General features: G+C 44.1%; 1 protein-coding gene across 1 annotated transcript; it reads left to right on the forward strand.

Annotated features, from left to right (window-relative positions):
- Positions 1-2,132: 2,132 nt before the first annotated feature.
- Positions 2,133-7,561, forward strand: LOC133921379 (pyrophosphate--fructose 6-phosphate 1-phosphotransferase subunit alpha-like). The gene is made up of 18 exons (XM_062366221.1): positions 2,133-2,507; positions 3,188-3,360; positions 3,471-3,583; positions 4,149-4,337; positions 4,419-4,486; positions 4,602-4,685; positions 4,972-5,025; positions 5,228-5,308; positions 5,398-5,491; positions 5,595-5,668; positions 5,737-5,847; positions 5,928-5,972; positions 6,056-6,112; positions 6,239-6,343; positions 6,421-6,537; positions 6,647-6,750; positions 6,924-7,089; positions 7,191-7,561. The coding sequence occupies exons 1-18, from the start codon at positions 2,418-2,420 to the stop codon at positions 7,314-7,316; spliced, it is 1,851 nt and encodes a 616-aa protein (XP_062222205.1). The 5' UTR covers positions 2,133-2,417; the 3' UTR covers positions 7,317-7,561.
- The last annotated feature ends 8,944 nt before the right edge of the window (positions 7,562-16,505 follow it).

Raw genomic sequence — 16,505 nt, forward strand, 5'->3', positions numbered from 1 at the left:
GAGTAATGAACACGAATCAACGGCTTGATGGCAAACTCAAGTGCTCAAAGGATGAATTTATGCTCACTAGCACTCAATCTCACTTTCCCAACCCAACTCTCAAAATCTTGTAAGATTTAATGCACTAGACGAGTTAGAAGGGCTATTGAATGGCTATGAATATGTTTGTCTCAAGTTGGTTCAGCAACAACAACATGTTAAAGAAGAGGGTGAGGGGTATATATACTCACCCCTTAAAAAACTAGCTGTTATATTTATTTTTGTACTGACCCGAAGTATCCGGATTATATCCGGAGACTCCAGGTTGGCACTTAAATGCGTAACCGAGAGTCCTGTTCGGAACCCAACTTAGAGGGTCCGGATGACTAATAGAAACTGAAGTATCCGGGCCAACCCAGAGACTCTAGGTAAAAACTAATAGAGCACCCCTACCGGAGCTGAACTCGGAGACTTCGGCTGACACACCAGATTCCGGAGTATCCGATCAGCTTGGAGACTTCAGGTCCAAACTAAGACATTTAACTTTCTAGTGTTTGTGTGGTGATTTGTGTCCATCTTCTTTGGTTTATATGGATATTTTAAGCACTAAGACATCTTCAAATCAATCTATATGTATCCTTCTTGATAGAACGACATACATATACTTCGGGCTCACCATACCAAGTCCATAGATTTTCAAAAGCTTCGGGCTCGTTTTTGTTAGCCATGTAGTCCCAATCAATCTATTGTATTGGAGTGACTGGCTTCTTATTTTTGAGGATCATAGTTTGTTTAGCGTGGTTAAACACCCGTTGGAGTATTTTGCACAGAGAGAAGTTATACGAGTTGGCTCGAATATATGCACCAGATGGTTCGACGATGAAGCTAGTGTTCATAATGGTTTTTTGTGGGGTTTCAACGGCTAGTGTGTGGAGGACGAGTACAATCTATTTATATCCGATCATTCGGCGTATGCAGAAAAGTTGAGTTGTAGGGGCAACGGCTAGTTTACGGGGTTGAGGCTATAAATACCCCTCAACTCGGTCATTTGAAGGTGTTAGAGTCCAGAGAAGCTCATAGACACTTGAGAAGATATCCAAACTATCAAAGTGTTAAAAGTAATCATCAAAGGCATTTAAGCACATGATTAGTAAGTGATTAGTGCTAATAAGTATAGAGAGAGTTGTTGCTAGGTGTTGTTGCCTACAGAGGGGGTCAAAGAGTGATCCTAGTTTGTACCGAGAGGTACGCCAGTGCCTTGAAGTCTTGGTGACTCGTCGGCACCTTGGGTCTTGATGGCTTAAGCTTGTTTACCCTTCGACTTGGTGTAAAGTTGTGGCAATACTCTTGTATGGGGACGCTGAGGCACTTACCTCGGTGGCTCAAACTCCGAAGTGAAGACGATGATAAGTGACCGAAAGAGAGACTTGTGGCGAGATCTTATCTTGATGGTTTGATAGCTCTACCCACTCGAGACCTTGGTGGCTCAAATGTTATGACCGGATGTCGTTCGGGAGCTATAGCCTAGGTGGCTGCTCCAACATAGGCTAAGGGTGGTGTTTATGCCATCAATACCACATGATAAAAATCTCTTATGCCGAATTTACTCTCTACCTTATTTACGTTTCCGTATTTACATACTTGCAATCTATCTTTATATATTTACCTTCCTAGAGTTTGTTAGGATTGACTATATGTTATAAATATTTTTGAACGGTATAGTAGACACACTAGATAAACTTAAAATATATTTAGATATAAATTGATATATATTTATCTTGTAAAGCTTTTAGAGTCGATTAGTTTTGGATGTCTTAATTCATCATCTCTTAGAACGTCATCGATCCCTACATCTAGCCATAAATAAGCAATATCTTAAATAGTTAAATTGTATGTAGTCAACTTTCTGAAATTTTAGCTACCATTCCTTCTTTGTATATTGAGATTTAACAATATTTAAAAATATGATTACATTTTTTTCTTAAAAATAGTTTTAAAAAATTAACATTTTTCCATGACTTCTAGAAATATTAGAATAGAAATTCGTGAACGGAGGGGTGGTTTAACTTGAATGAAATCATAAAAAATTTAGAGCAAACCTCTGGTTTAATGTGCGATCCCATCGGCCAAAGCCCAATACGACTGAATGCCGTGGTACGTGAAACCCGGTCGGCCCGATCCAGGGGTACGGACGCGATAGCATCAAACGCCGGGGAGGCAGCTCGGGGGGGAGGCCACCGGACGCGAGGGCGAGGCGAGAGCGCATCGCATATTCGCATTGGCGTGGGCGAGGGGTCGCCTCCGGTATAAAATCTCCCGCACCGCACCTGCATCTCCCCATCACAGTGCGCCACCCGCCCCCATCACCACAACCACCACCAAGGCCAATCGGAAGCTAGACAGGACGCGCCTTCGACGAGGAGCGGCGCCGGCCAGCAATGGATTCCGACTACGGCGTGCCGCGCGAGCTCTCGGAGGTGCAGAAGAAGCGCGCGCTTTACCAGCCCCAGCTGCCCCCCTGCCTCCAGGTTCGCACCCCCCCCCCCCCAACCATTACCGCTGTCACCTTCCATGCGTGCGCCATTGCCTTCCCTCCTGGCCTAGATCTGCGGCACGGCAGGTCGCGCGGCGCCAGATCCCTCGCTGTTCTCCGGCCGGATTGACCTCGTCTCATTGTTCGCCTGCTCCCGATTTGTTTTCTCGGGGTCAGGTCATAGTGTGTGTCACCTGTCAATGATTGACGCGCCCGTCGCTTTCCTGGGCGGGACTGGATCTGAGTCGTGGTGGACGTCGCCTGCGAAGTGCGGCTTCTGTCCCGTACTCTCGTTGTGTAGATCGGTCGGCGTGTCTGACTCGCGGGGGACTTCACGCACGGGGACTTATAAAATCGCTCGATTTGCTGTTTTGCTGTCGTCGTCTTGTTGTAGTATCATGGGTTGTAGTGGAGGTTTGCAACTGGGAGTAAAATGATGGATTCTTCTGTAGCAATCATGGACCTATCTGCCTAGTTTTCACGGGTCCTATTGTTTACGTTTAGGTTGACTCGGTAATCGCTATCAAATACACCTTTCTCATGTTTAGGGGCACTCTTTAACTTCGCCTAGATGCGCTGAATTCGCAGTAGTTTTCCGGACGAATTTATCGTGTGTGTTCTATTGATGATTAGCTCAAATCACTCTCTGAGGCATGAATTTATTCACTAAATTAGGGCACTACGGTGAGGGTGGAGTATGGTGATGCGGCAATTGCTGCTGATCCTGCAGGGGCTCATGTGATCAGCCACGCGTTCCCTCACACCTACGGGCAGCCCCTTGCTCATTTTCTCCGGAAGACGGCTGTTGTCCCTGATGCTACCGTCATATCAGAGCACCCTGCAGTCAGGTATTACTATATCATCTTTCATGTTTCCCTGCATGCAAATTTTTTCCTTGCTCAAGTTATCTCTCTCCCCATATGCACACAAAAATTGAATCCTTTTGTTCTGCATGAAGGGTTGGCGTTGTCTTCTGTGGAAGGCAGTCACCAGGAGGCCACAATGTTGTTTGGGGACTCTATGAGGCTATCAAGGCTCACAACCAAAACAGCAAACTCATTGGTTTTCTTGGTGAGTAATTTGGTATTTTGCAGGAACCACCTAGGAACATCCAATCATCTGTCTTCTCTTGTTATTTCCAACTAGGATTTCTGCTGATTAGCATGTGATTTAACATGAGTACCATGAGCAACTTAGCGTATTAGGTTATAGTTGAATTTTCCAGGTAATTGCTGATGTTTTGGCTCATATTAATAACTTTGTACTTTTGTTACATTCTCATTGTTTGCACTAGATTCGCTGATGATCAACTGCACAGCATTAATGCATCATTATGCGATTTAGTCATAAATGTAATGACATTTGGAGGTCTTCAACCAAACTTTACCGGGTTCGTTTCACCCAAATTAGCAACATGCAGGTATTTCTTAGGTCTTTAATCCAAAACCAAAGAAATTACTGATATACAGCAAAATTTCGGGACACTCTGTGCCCTGCCCCCTGAGTTCCTCATACCTCACTGTTTGTGGCCCTTGCTGCCTCTTTCCTGCCAGATCTGACATTTAGATGCTTGCTTAACACATGACTGTAATTCCTTATATGTTTTCTTAACATACTTGTTTTTATGTTGAAACAGGTGGATCTGATGGCCTGCTTGCACAGAAAACCTTGGAGATCACCGATGAAGTTCTTTCTTCATATAAAAACCAAGGTGGTTATGATATGCTTGGTCGGACAAAGGATCAGATTAGAACAACAGAGCAAGTCAATGGTGCAATGGCCAGTTGCCAGGCTTTGAAGTTGGATGCTCTGGTGATCATTGGAGGTATGCTATGTTTCATAAATCTACTAAGATTTGAGTATGCTGTACATTTGTCTCAATAACATCGGTTTTCAACTTATGAAGGTGTCACATCCAATACTGATGCTGCTCAACTTGCCGAGACTTTTGCTGAGGCGAAGTGTGCAACGAAGGTACGTTGAAGTTTTTTTTTTTAATATATTGGCACCTTTTCTGGATCCCTTCTGTCCAGTGTGAGTGATTAAGTTTCCTTGCGTAGATGAACTGACACCATCTATTGTTGAACAGGTTGTAGGTGTTCCTGTAACTTTGAATGGGGACCTTAAGAACCAGTATGTTGAGACTACTGTTGGCTTCGACACCATATGCAAGGTAGGGATTGCTGAAATCACATTACTATGCTTGGGCTTCCCTTACCATGCCTGTAGTTTATGTCTTTGTGGTGCTTCCATTATCTCTATAGTCTATATAGTGCATTGTCATGTTATGGATAGTTATTGAGGTTTTGCATATCTTGAATTTCACCTTTTGATCTATGTAACTTTGTTTGACACTCGTAAGGATAAATTCCAGTTTATTTTCATGTTTTTGCTTGTAGTATTTAAAATTTTGTTTCTAATTTGTAATGATCCCTTGAACTTATTTGTTGTTCTAACAGGTGAACTCACAACTTATAAGCAATGTCTGCACTGATGCTCTGTCTGCCGAGAAGGTAATTATAACACATGATGGAAAGCGTTGCAGGCTCCTATCTGACACATAGTTCATTCTGATATACTTTATTTGCTGAATGCTAAGATTTATGTATGGCCCATTCATTTTTGCTCCAGATGCAATACAATGTTTTTATTTTACACATTCAAATTACTGCATTCAATTTCTTATCTGCCTTGTGACTGTATTCCAAATGACAGTATTACTACTTTATTCGTCTGATGGGGCGGAAGGCTTCTCATGTGGCGTTGGAGTGCGCTCTTCAATCGCATCCGAACATGGTTCATACTTCTTGCTTTCTGCCTGTACCTTCATGTTGACCTTTGTCACGAAATTCACTTATTCTTTTGAACTTGTATCATATGCTCAGGTTATCCTAGGTGAGGAGGTGGCTGCATCCAAACTTACAATTTTTGATATTACAAAGCAAATATGTGATGCAGTTCAGGCAAGGGCTGCAAAAGGTAGGTCTCCATGTCTTTTGTCTATGACATGGTGAGATCCTCATGTAACATTAAATTATCTTTAAATGACAATTTATCGATGTTCCCCTCATATCTTTCACAGACAAGAATCATGGGGTCGTGCTTATTCCTGAGGGCCTTGTGGAGAGCATTCCTGAACTATATGCCCTGCTTCAGGTAGGTTTGCACATGTCTTATGGCTACGCATATTTACCATTTTAGTGACTGGAGCTACTTGCTTATAGGAAATTAATGGCCTCCATGGTAAAGGTGTTTCCATTGAGAAAATCTCTTCTCAGCTTTCACCTTGGGCATCTGCACTATTTGAGTTTTTGCCCCCGTTTATCAGGAAACAGGTATGCATGGTTTCATTTGTTGATTATATCCATAGCTCACATCAGATTTCAGTTGCTTCAACATTGTTGTTTCTCTGCAGCTACTTCTCCATCCTGAATCTGACGACTCAGCTCAACTTTCTCAGGTACAGTAGCATGTGGAATCTGTAAATTGTTGGTCTGTTTTAATATATTGCTTCTGATTGATGCCTATTTGTTTTCTGTGCAGATTGAGACTGAAAAGCTTCTAGCACAATTAGTTGAGACGGAAATGAACAGACGTTTGGTATGTTTTCTTTGGATTTTGTAGATTCTAGTTTAATTGAGAGGCATATATGGATGTCTACTTGTGGAGCAAGCAATAGTGCTCTATCAGTAATTTAGTTCATAATGTTCTTGGTCACTTTTGCAGAAGGAAGGCACTTACAAAGGAAAGAAGTTCAATGCAATATGTCACTTTTTTGGCTACCAAGCTAGGGGTGCATTGCCTTCAAAGTTCGACTGTGATTATGCCTATGCAAGTCCCTGATCAGCTTAATTTTTAATAAAACATATTGCTTGCTGTTGATTTATCATGTAGATTGTTGGTTTCAGGTTTTGGGGCATGTGTGCTACCACATCTTAGCTGCTGGTTTGAACGGTTACATGGCTACTGTGACAAATCTTAAGAGTCCAGTGAACAAATGGCGATGCGGTGCAGCTCCTATTTCGGTAAGATTGGTATTACTATGCCTATAAATAATCTGTTGCGTATATGTGAACCAGTCCAGTTTAGGACAAGTATGAAGGTTACACCTAACCCTTGTCTGTTTCCTTGCAGTCTATGATGACTGTGAAGCGATGGTCGCGTGGCCCTGCAGCCACTCAAATTGGGAAGCCTGCTGTTCACATGGCTAGCATCGACTTGAAAGGAAAAGCATATGAGTAAGTTTGAGAAATGTTTTGTTATTTTTATGTCAATGGATAAAATGCGCCATGCTATTTAAACGTTTACTCCTTTCTCCTCCGGACTTTGAGGCACATGCCTTAGTTCCTTATCTGAAAGTATCTTTCTGGTACTGATGACCTCTGATCTCATTAGCACTTGTATTTTCTAGGCTGTTGAGACAGAATTCTTCCAGCTTTTTGTTGGAAGACATCTACAGAAACCCAGGGCCGCTCCAATTTGAAGGACCAGGTGCTGATTCAAAGCCTATTTCATTGTGCGTCGAGGATCAAGACTACATGGGCAGGATAAAGAAATTGCAGGAATACCTAGAGAAGGTACTTTTCATGTACCCAATATATTTTTGCTCCAAACCCACATAATGCCTTGGCCTGGTGGCAGTCGCAGAATGTCTAATTCTTTTTGTTATGTCGTGCAGGTGAAAAGCATGGTAAAGCCTGGGTGCTCGCAGGATGTGCTTAAAGCGGCGTTGAGTGCCATGTCTTCTGTGACGGAAACACTGAATATCATGACTTCGTCTTCCACTGGCCAGACACCACTCTGAGTCAAACGGAACCATTTTATGGCGTGGATCATAGTCCACGCGTTCCCCTGGTGGCCTTTTCCTGCGATTGTTGGGGTTAGAAACAGTGGCCTTGCTATACCACGGGTTATTCTTTCGTTGTTTTTGAAGAGTTTTGTCAGTTTTGACTCCGGTAGTTTACGAGGATTTGTTGTTGATGAGTTTGAACTGGAATAATTGTTCAAACAGCCGACTGTGACCTCTTAATAAACCAAAATTTTCTACTACATTTGAAGTTCTGTGCTGTTATGCGAATGAGAAATGTTGATTTATGCGACATCAAGCAGCTCGATGGTTGGTCATGATGTTATTTATGTTAATGAATGTATGAGGGCAGTGCCGGAAGGTGGTTAGCTGATGATAGGGAAGCCGGCGACTGAAGCCCGGTGAACGGCGGTCGTAAGCCTGCAACTGCAGCGGTGCTATTAGTGTGCCTAGTCCATCACTCCGTCTTAGCAGCCTGCCATGTTTTTTTACTTCTGGCATGAAATAGACACGGCATGCAATCTCCCTTTGATTCTCACCCTGTAGGAAGAACACTACAGCAGTCCTCCAGCCTGCAATTCTGCATCCACTGGCGAGTGGCTTCTGCTCCTGACGGAGAAAATCTGATACCGTGCTGGTCTGCTGGACGCAAGGCGGTAGCGTGCTATCTCTTCTCTGAACATTGTTGGCGAAGGGTCTCGCCTTTCCCTCGTCCTTTGTAGATGAAGCTTTCTAGGTGGAGGGTCCTTTCTTTCTTGACACAAGCTTTCTGAGAGTTTGGTTTGCAATTGGCAGCCTGGAGGCCTTTACGAAATAGCAACGCTTATACACAATTACCACTGCCTTGATACCCCACTGGCCACTGGAAGGAACTATGGAGGATATTTGGCGAGAGATCGTTTTCTGTGGGACTCAAATGAGTAATGATCGAGTCGCGGTGCTGGAGAACAGGGTGACAAATGCCCAACAACCCGTGGTAATAGGTTTCCTCTCTACGACATCTTAACCTGTTGACATTCTAAAATGTGCGTCTATCTAATAAACTAGCGCCGCTTGTTGCTTGTGCAGTTGTGCCGGTCGTTCACTGCAACACTCATTCCTGGCTCCTGGCACGTAAAATTCTACGCGTTCCTATCGCGTGCGGGAGCAGTGCACCCGAGCTCAACTTACCGCCGAGTATTTGCCCACAGGCGCCGGGTTGCGGACGGCCGCGTTGCTACAGCGTCTCCTAGCGGCTCCCACTTGCTCCTTAAGTATTTGTCTCTCGTGCTCGTGGCAGACTGGCAGTGGACAGCTCATAGACTCCTGCGCAACTGGAGCTGATCAAGCTATCTTGAGCTCGATCAGAACATCTAAAATTCATTCTTCATAATATTATTATGATATTTTCTAATATTATTATAATACTTTATTTTTTCTGATCACTATTTTATTTCTTATATTCTATTACTTTTTATCTTTTCGAATTCATATTTTTTTCATCTTCTAAACACTATGTCGTACAGTGATGTGGCCTCCTCTTACTGATAGTGACGGAGCTTAAGCAAACAAGTGGAGGAGGCTTGTCTAAGTAATTGAGCTCTAAATATTAATAAACAATAGCTAATTTAGCTCTTAATCAATAGAGTTTAAGTTTGACAGGAAGTCATGCCCTTCCTAATCACAACTGAGCTCCGCCACTGCTTGCTGGTCGTAAGTGGGAGCATTGATCCGGATACGGTACCTGTTGGAGTTGCTCTCAGTCACTTTCCGCTGTGGTTCGATCGGCCAGCCAACCGCAAGACTTTCCCAGCTAACCTGCTAGAGGACGTACGATCCTCATGGTAAGCCTACCGTGCGAGTGCGATAGGCTATAAACCATACTGTCCGACCGACGGCTAACCGTGACCAACCACCAAGCTGTCGTGCAGAAATTGATCGCTCCCTCTAGGCTCCACGATGAAATCGAGCAGCGAGTGATTTGCACGAACCAACTCACACATTCGCGCGTACCCGGGAACTCCGAGATGCCACGTTTTAAATTATTTTAAGTCATATTTCCTTATCAGCTCTTTTGTTGAACGGTTCGTTGCATGTATTTTAATATGATATCAGATTTAGATGGTTAGAGTTCAAGTTTTGATAGATATAATTAAATAAAAATTTGTAGTTGATATCTATTTTATGTCATAAGTCTGATACAGTCTCTATGTAAGAGAGAGTGTTGGATTATAAGTGGTTTTTCTCGGTGTACCACTCGTGCTCTTTTTAAGGTATGTTTGGTTGAAGGGTAAGATTGAAGAAGTTATGATCATCTCTGTTTTTAGGAATAAGGTTATTGAGGGTTAATTCATGACAAAATGTCGGGGTATATCGATTGATGGAAGCATGATAAACGTTTCTTACGGGTGTGTGTATGGATGATGAACTTAAGAACATAATAGCTTATCCAGTTTCAGGTATTCCGAGGGATAGCAATCATACATATGTGCATTTTCTTATGATGGGGATCAACTTAGTTATAGAAAGAGTTATGTTCGTTACAAGGCTGGTCCTCTCTTCTTTATATAGTAGAAGGAGAGACGTATATATAAACATTATATGTCAAAACTATGGCAGTCTCATTTCTACCGAAAACCCCTACCGCGAGGCTATCATTACGGAGAGTGAGCATGGCCGGTCTGTCTGGTTGTCTTGTGCGTCCTGTCCCATCAACCGCACGCCATCACGCCTACTTGCAAGACCGTCGCACCCGCCCGCGGGATCGTCTCGTAGCATTAATTGCTACGGGACGGGTCACTACACCACTACGTCGGATACGACTTTGCTCACTGAAAGGAGGTGCATGGGGAAGAAAAATATTTAAGTGAGTAGCATTAAATGAGATTAGACTAGTTAGATGAATATCTGCCGCACAATTAGTGGGTTTCCTTTCGCGATCAAAGGACTGGTCACGCAAGTTCTACTAGATGTGTGCGTTGAAGTCAGCTTTTGATAATATCTACTGCCAGCAGGCCTTTGCTAGTGTGGGCCCACAGAACAGGGGGCCAACATTGATAGTAGCCCTCAAGCAATTGACAGTACCACTTGGGCCCTAAGTGAACATAAGTTTCAGTCTAGGGATGGTCGTTGACGCCACCCCCTCACGCGGTTGGTTCAACAAACCGCTTCCTAAGGGGAGGTTAAACGTCTAGAGAGAGAGAAAGATGTAAGTGGGAAAGAACAGTGAGAGAGAGATGCATTAATTGCCACCATATTCGAGAGAATTTTGGTTTCACACGCGCGACCCTTCAAATTTTGAAACAGGTAGACTACACGATAGTTCGGATATCGCGTCGGCCCTATAAATTGGAAAACCAAAGGTTCCTCACGACCTTTCGCCAATCTCTCCCAATCTCCATGCCTTCACACCCAGAACTCCTTGTTTCCGCCGCTGTTTGTGCTTCTGTTGCCCCCTCTGCCGCATTTCAATGGCCCTGCGCATGGGCAAAGAGCTACACTTTCATAAGTCCAAGTGTAACGCGATGAGGACCTCAGAGGACGTGACGACAACGGCAAAAGCTGCGGTGGTGTACGTTCTCAAGTGTTACCGCAGTTGTGACCCCAACTTCAACCTCGAGATCATCTGGGAAGGGATCATGCCTGGCGGTCTCGTATCCATGGAGAGGCTTGAGGTGAAGTGTCAAGGGCCGGTGGATTTCGTAAGGTCTATCTTTCAGGCGGAGACCATCGAGGATGTCGTAGAAGAAGAGTAAACCTCAAACTATAATTTAGGCTTGTATTTTGAAAGAAGCTTTTAATTTCTCTGATAAGCTTGTGTCGTTGCTATAGTCGTAGAGTCCCAGAATTGATCACCCCTCCCACTCGCTCTGAGCCCCTAACCACACCTACTGACAATGCCGACGACTAGTGCAATCTGGAAGTGGTGGCCAAGTGCGAGCTCAGGTTCACAGTCAAGCAAGAGATTCTGCAAAATGATCTTCAAGGTGTGTTGGCCCTTCCACAATCAAGCCACGTGTATTCCTAGACTAGTTAAGTGGGACTTGACCAGCTGACTCCTACGTGGTTTGCGACCTGTTTCCGTGATTAGCTTGTCAGGAGGAGCTATTGGCGGTGAAGGTAGACTTGGAGCGAGTGATGAGAGAGGACGACCAACGGTGGGCGTGTTTCTATGACCGCCTCAGTCAGGCGTTCACCCCTTTCGACTCATTGCTCTAAGCCACCAACATTCAGATTCGCCTCACTCCTGAAGACACCGTAACTGGTCATATTGACTAGTTTTTAGCTGCCTCTGAGGAGGCAGGTGCGCTCGGGTAGAGGCTGTGTGGGAACATCAACGACCATTTGTTTGCGACCAAACTCCACGGCACCTGCCTTGACTATGTTAGCGAACGCGTCCCTGACATGGACCTTGTTCCGGTAATCTCTGAAGGTTTCGCTGACGTCCAGAAGACCACAGAGGAGCTTCACGACCTTATGGGGTCATTTCTTTCTATAGCTTAGACTTTGCTTTGGTCCGTCCGGTTTGATCCGTAGAGAGGCATCTTCGGATCCTAGAGATACTGAATAAAAACCATTAAAAATAGTCCCCAAGCATTACCTGAGCGGTTATTTTGTGAACTAGGGATATGCTTTTATGTTCATGTGGCGAGTAGGTTTTGAGTGTTTGTTATATTTAAGGAGGGGACAAAGGCTTTTTGTACTACTTGCCAGTTAGGTTCGTGGCGCCTAGAACAACCCTTGGCATCACAAGCCCTTCGGTGGCGACTAGTGCTCTACCCGAGTTAAGGCTTGTAGCTTTACGGTCGTTACCCCCTAGCCGTCCATATCCTTGAAACTGTGTGAGTGGCATTTTGTATCCCCAGTCAAACAGTTTGGTAGTCACCAAATGAGTGAACATGCAAAAAAGCTAGTAGTATGGAAAAATAGGAAAAAAGACTATAATTGCTCTAGCCCCGATCGCCTGGTCGGCAAAAAGGTTGCTAACCAGATGGTCAAGCCTTAGAATAAAAAAAACTAAGTTGTTGGGAGATTGTCCTTTCCGAAAAATCCTACAAAAGAGAGTTTGGTTTTTGAATTTAAAAACTTACAAGCTATGTTTCACGCTCGTCCGAAAGACCCTGCAAAATAGGAAACATACCAGTTTTTGAGCAACCATAGACATAGAACTTACACAGCTAGACTATGTTCCAAGAATTGTGCAATTTACGGCCATCCTACATGGCTAACTTGACCGCACCAGGTCGGGTGATATCGACCAACTTGTAGGGTTCCTCCCACCCGGGGGAAAGCTTATTCTGACTTGTCTTATTGTGGACTTACCTAAGGACGAGGTCTCCTATAACCAGTGTCCATTCCCGCACCTTATAGTCGTGGTAGTGTCTGAGGCTTTGGTGATATTGGGCTGCTTGAATTAGAGCACGATCGTATAACTCTTCGATCATGTTTATGTTGTCCTCTCGTCGCGCCACCTGGACATCGTCCAAGTAGTTGGTCACTTGAGGATACTGAAGGGTGATTTCTAAGGGGAGCATTACCTCTGTGCCAAAGATCAAGAAGAAAGGAGTTTCAAAGGGGAGCATTGCCTCTGCGACTAGAGTACTGTGGGTAGTTCGCCCATCCAACGTCTTGAATAGCCCTTAAACCGATCAAAGACCCAGATCTTGATCCCCTGCAGTATCATCTCAATTGCACTTTTGACCTGTTCATTGCTTTAGGGGTGTGCCACTGATGCATAACAAATTTTGGTCCCGATCTCTTCACAATAATCTCAGAAAGAACTATTGGTCAACTGAGTCCTGTAGTATGTAATTATACAGCTTATTGCCAAACCACACTACCAACCCTCGTATGAACTTGATCGCAGCTATGGCGGTGATCTTCTTGATAGGCTCAGTCTCGATCCACTTAGTGAATTTGCCGCCACGAACAGGAATTCAAAACCTCTTGGGACTTTAGGGAATAGTCTCAAGATATCGAGCTCCTAGACAGTGAAAGACCTAGAGAGTGGTATGATTTGCAGTGCTTAGGCTAGTAGGTTGGTATGCCGGCCATGGTATTCACATGACTCGCACCGTTTCACTAGCTCGCGAGCATCCTAGAGGGCAGTAGGCTAATAGAATCCTTGCTATAACGATTTTCTGACCAGAGTACGATATGAAGCATTGCTGCCACATATACCTCTATGGATATTAGAGAGCACTATGTTCCCCTATACCTGAGTGATGCATTTTAGTAAAAGGATGTTGCTCCCTCAGCGGTAAATGCATTCCTCTACATGGCTTATAGCATGACCCTTTTCGCTGACATATCATCTTCAGGGACTGCTCGATTATGAAGGTAGTCCAAGATTTGATCCATCCAGATTGTTCCCGAATCAAGCAAGGTGACCACATGATGGCCACCTGAGGTCGTCATCATCAAAGAAGGCATTGCCTCCAATGGTGTTGCCTCTAGTGCTCCATTTCAAGCGGAGCATCCCCTTCACACGCAACCTATAGGGTAGTGGTGGATGGTTGTATGAGTTTTTCTTCAAAGACTCAGACCGGAATAGGTTCACGAGAAGAAGCTAGACATGACAGCTCGTCGACTAGGAAGTTATCCTTGCGAGGGACATGCTTGATCTCAAAACCGATAAAGCATCGCTCTAGTCTTCTCACTTCCATGAGGTATGACAACATTGTCGGCTCAAAGCACTGAAATTCCTTTTGCACTTGGTTTACGATCAGTAGCGAGTCCCCTATCGCTAACAGGTGTTTTATATCAAGTGTGGATGTTGCTCGCATACCGGACAAGAGGCCCTCAAATTCTGTAATAATATTAGTGGTCGAAAAATATAATTGAATTACGTACCTGAGGATGTCACCAGTTGGTGAGGTCAAGACTACTCCAGACCCTGCTCCCTTCAACGTGAATGATCCATCGAAGTACATGGTCCAATACTCATCTGTATCTGGTTGTTGTTCCTGTTCAGGCTCAAAGGATGACCACTCAGCCATAAAATCGGCCAGCGTTTGGGACTTGATAGTCATTCAGGGAATGAATTGAATATCAAACACCCCAAGCTCAACTATCCACTTTCTTGTTCTTCCTGCAACATCCCTATTGTGGAGAATTTCTCTAATGGGAAGCGAGGAGATTATCTTAATTTTGTGGGTCTAGATGTAGTGTCTGAGATTATGAGAGGCCACGAATATAGCGTATAGCAGCTTCTAAGCCTATGGGTATTAAGCTTTCGTGTCATGTAGGATTTTACTAATATAGTACACTGGTCACTGAAATCCTTCTCATTTGATGACCAGGACTGCGCTCGCAACCTGTGGGGTAGTTACAATATAGAGCAAGAGCTCATCGTCTAGTTGAGGAGCGGTCAGTACAGGATGGGAATATAGGTACCTTTTGAGTTCCTAGAAGGACGTCTCTGATTTCAGCGTCTATAAGAAGTGGTTGCTTTTCTTCAGGAGCTTGAAAAGCGGCAACCACTTCTCTCCCAGCCTCGAGATGAACCTGCTCAAAACTGTCACACATCGTGTTAGTTTCTAGAATTTTTTTAACCTGGTTGGGGATTTAATCTGGTCGATAGCTTTGATCTTGTTAGGGTTTGCCTCTATTCCTCGATCGGATATGAGGAATCTGAGCAATTTCCCTTATGGGACTCCAAACATGCACTTCTCTGCGTTTAATTTTATGCGGTACTTCCGAATGTTGTCGAACATTTCCTGGAGGTCCTCGACCAGGTCATCCTTGGTTCTACTTTTCACGACCACATCATCAACGTATGCCTTGACATTTCTACCTAGTTGTGGTTGGAGAACGAGTTGAATGCAGCGTTGGTAAGTGGTACCAACACTTTTCAGACTAAAAGTTATTTTTACATAACAAAAAACCCCAAAGGGTGTTACAAAAGCAGCCTCCTCCTCATCTACACTACACATGCTAATCAGATGGCACCCTGAGCAGGCATCTAAGAAGCTTAGCAGATCGCTGTCGGCCATTGAGTCAAGAAGCTGATCAATCCATGGCAGAGGGAAGAGATCTTTCGGATATACCTTGTTGAGGTCGGTGAAGTTAACGTACATCCTCCACTTACCGTTGTGTTTCTGGACCATGATTAGGTTAGCTATCCATTTCGGATATTGTACCTCATGGATGAAGCCTGCTTCAAGGAGCTTGTCGACCTCCTCTCGAAGCGTTTCCTTTCGGCTAGCGGAGAACCGACGTGCCTTTTATTTTACTGGCCACACGTACGTTTGTACATATCGCAATTAATATGTTGGTTAATTGCTATGATGCTTCTATGATAGTGTGCTGCTTTACTTTATGCATCATTGATGATATCTATTATTGCTTTCGTTTTATCATGTTTTAGAGGAGGTGATGTCGAAATTTTATAGTTTTAGCAAGTTCGTGGAATAGTTGTAGTAACATTTTAGGCTTTTACTGTGTCTAAGGTGTTACACGCCCTGTGTATTGTCGTATGAATTGGATAAACTTGTTACAGAATGTCATCTCTGCAAGCAAAGTCTTCACCCCTTTATATACCAAGGGCAAATATGCACAAACAAATGAACCATGTCAAACCATGTGGTAGACCTAACTTTGATAGAGCCAACTACCCCTAGACCATCATGACATTAGATAGACATGTCTGCTTTGCTCTGGTCGTTCTGCGCGTCTTGTACCATCACCGAATACCGTCACACTCATCCGTCAGATCATCTCGTGACATTAAATGCTATAAGATGGGTCATGCAACTCCATACTACCCCACAACTATACCTCATCTAAAGTGTCTAGAGAAGAGAAAAACACTCGAGTAGACAACATTAAATGAGACTTAACTGATTATATGAGGATCTACTTCACGACCACTAGGATCTTTGCGATTAGAGACTGGTCGCACAAGCTTCACCCTGGTCGCACGATGTGACCGTGATTTTGACAATACCTTCTGCCGAATGACACTTGACGGTACAAGATCCACCACATAAAATACCCCTTTATCTATTATATCGAGAGAGACATTTGATCTATTTTTCTGTATGGCTCAATGTATCATCTTCTTGATATAATGGGAGAATCTAAACATCTAGTCATAAACTTAATGATGCGATTTAACAAGGTGCGCTCCCTGCGCACGGGCACCGGCTAGATCCGCCCGCTCGCTCAGCGTGCGCGTCACACGATCCAACGGGCCTGGCGGGTCAC

This window comes from Phragmites australis, chromosome 6 (assembly GCF_958298935.1).
Source record: "Phragmites australis chromosome 6, lpPhrAust1.1, whole genome shotgun sequence".
In the NCBI taxonomy this organism is placed as follows: domain Eukaryota; kingdom Viridiplantae; phylum Streptophyta; class Magnoliopsida; order Poales; family Poaceae; genus Phragmites; species Phragmites australis.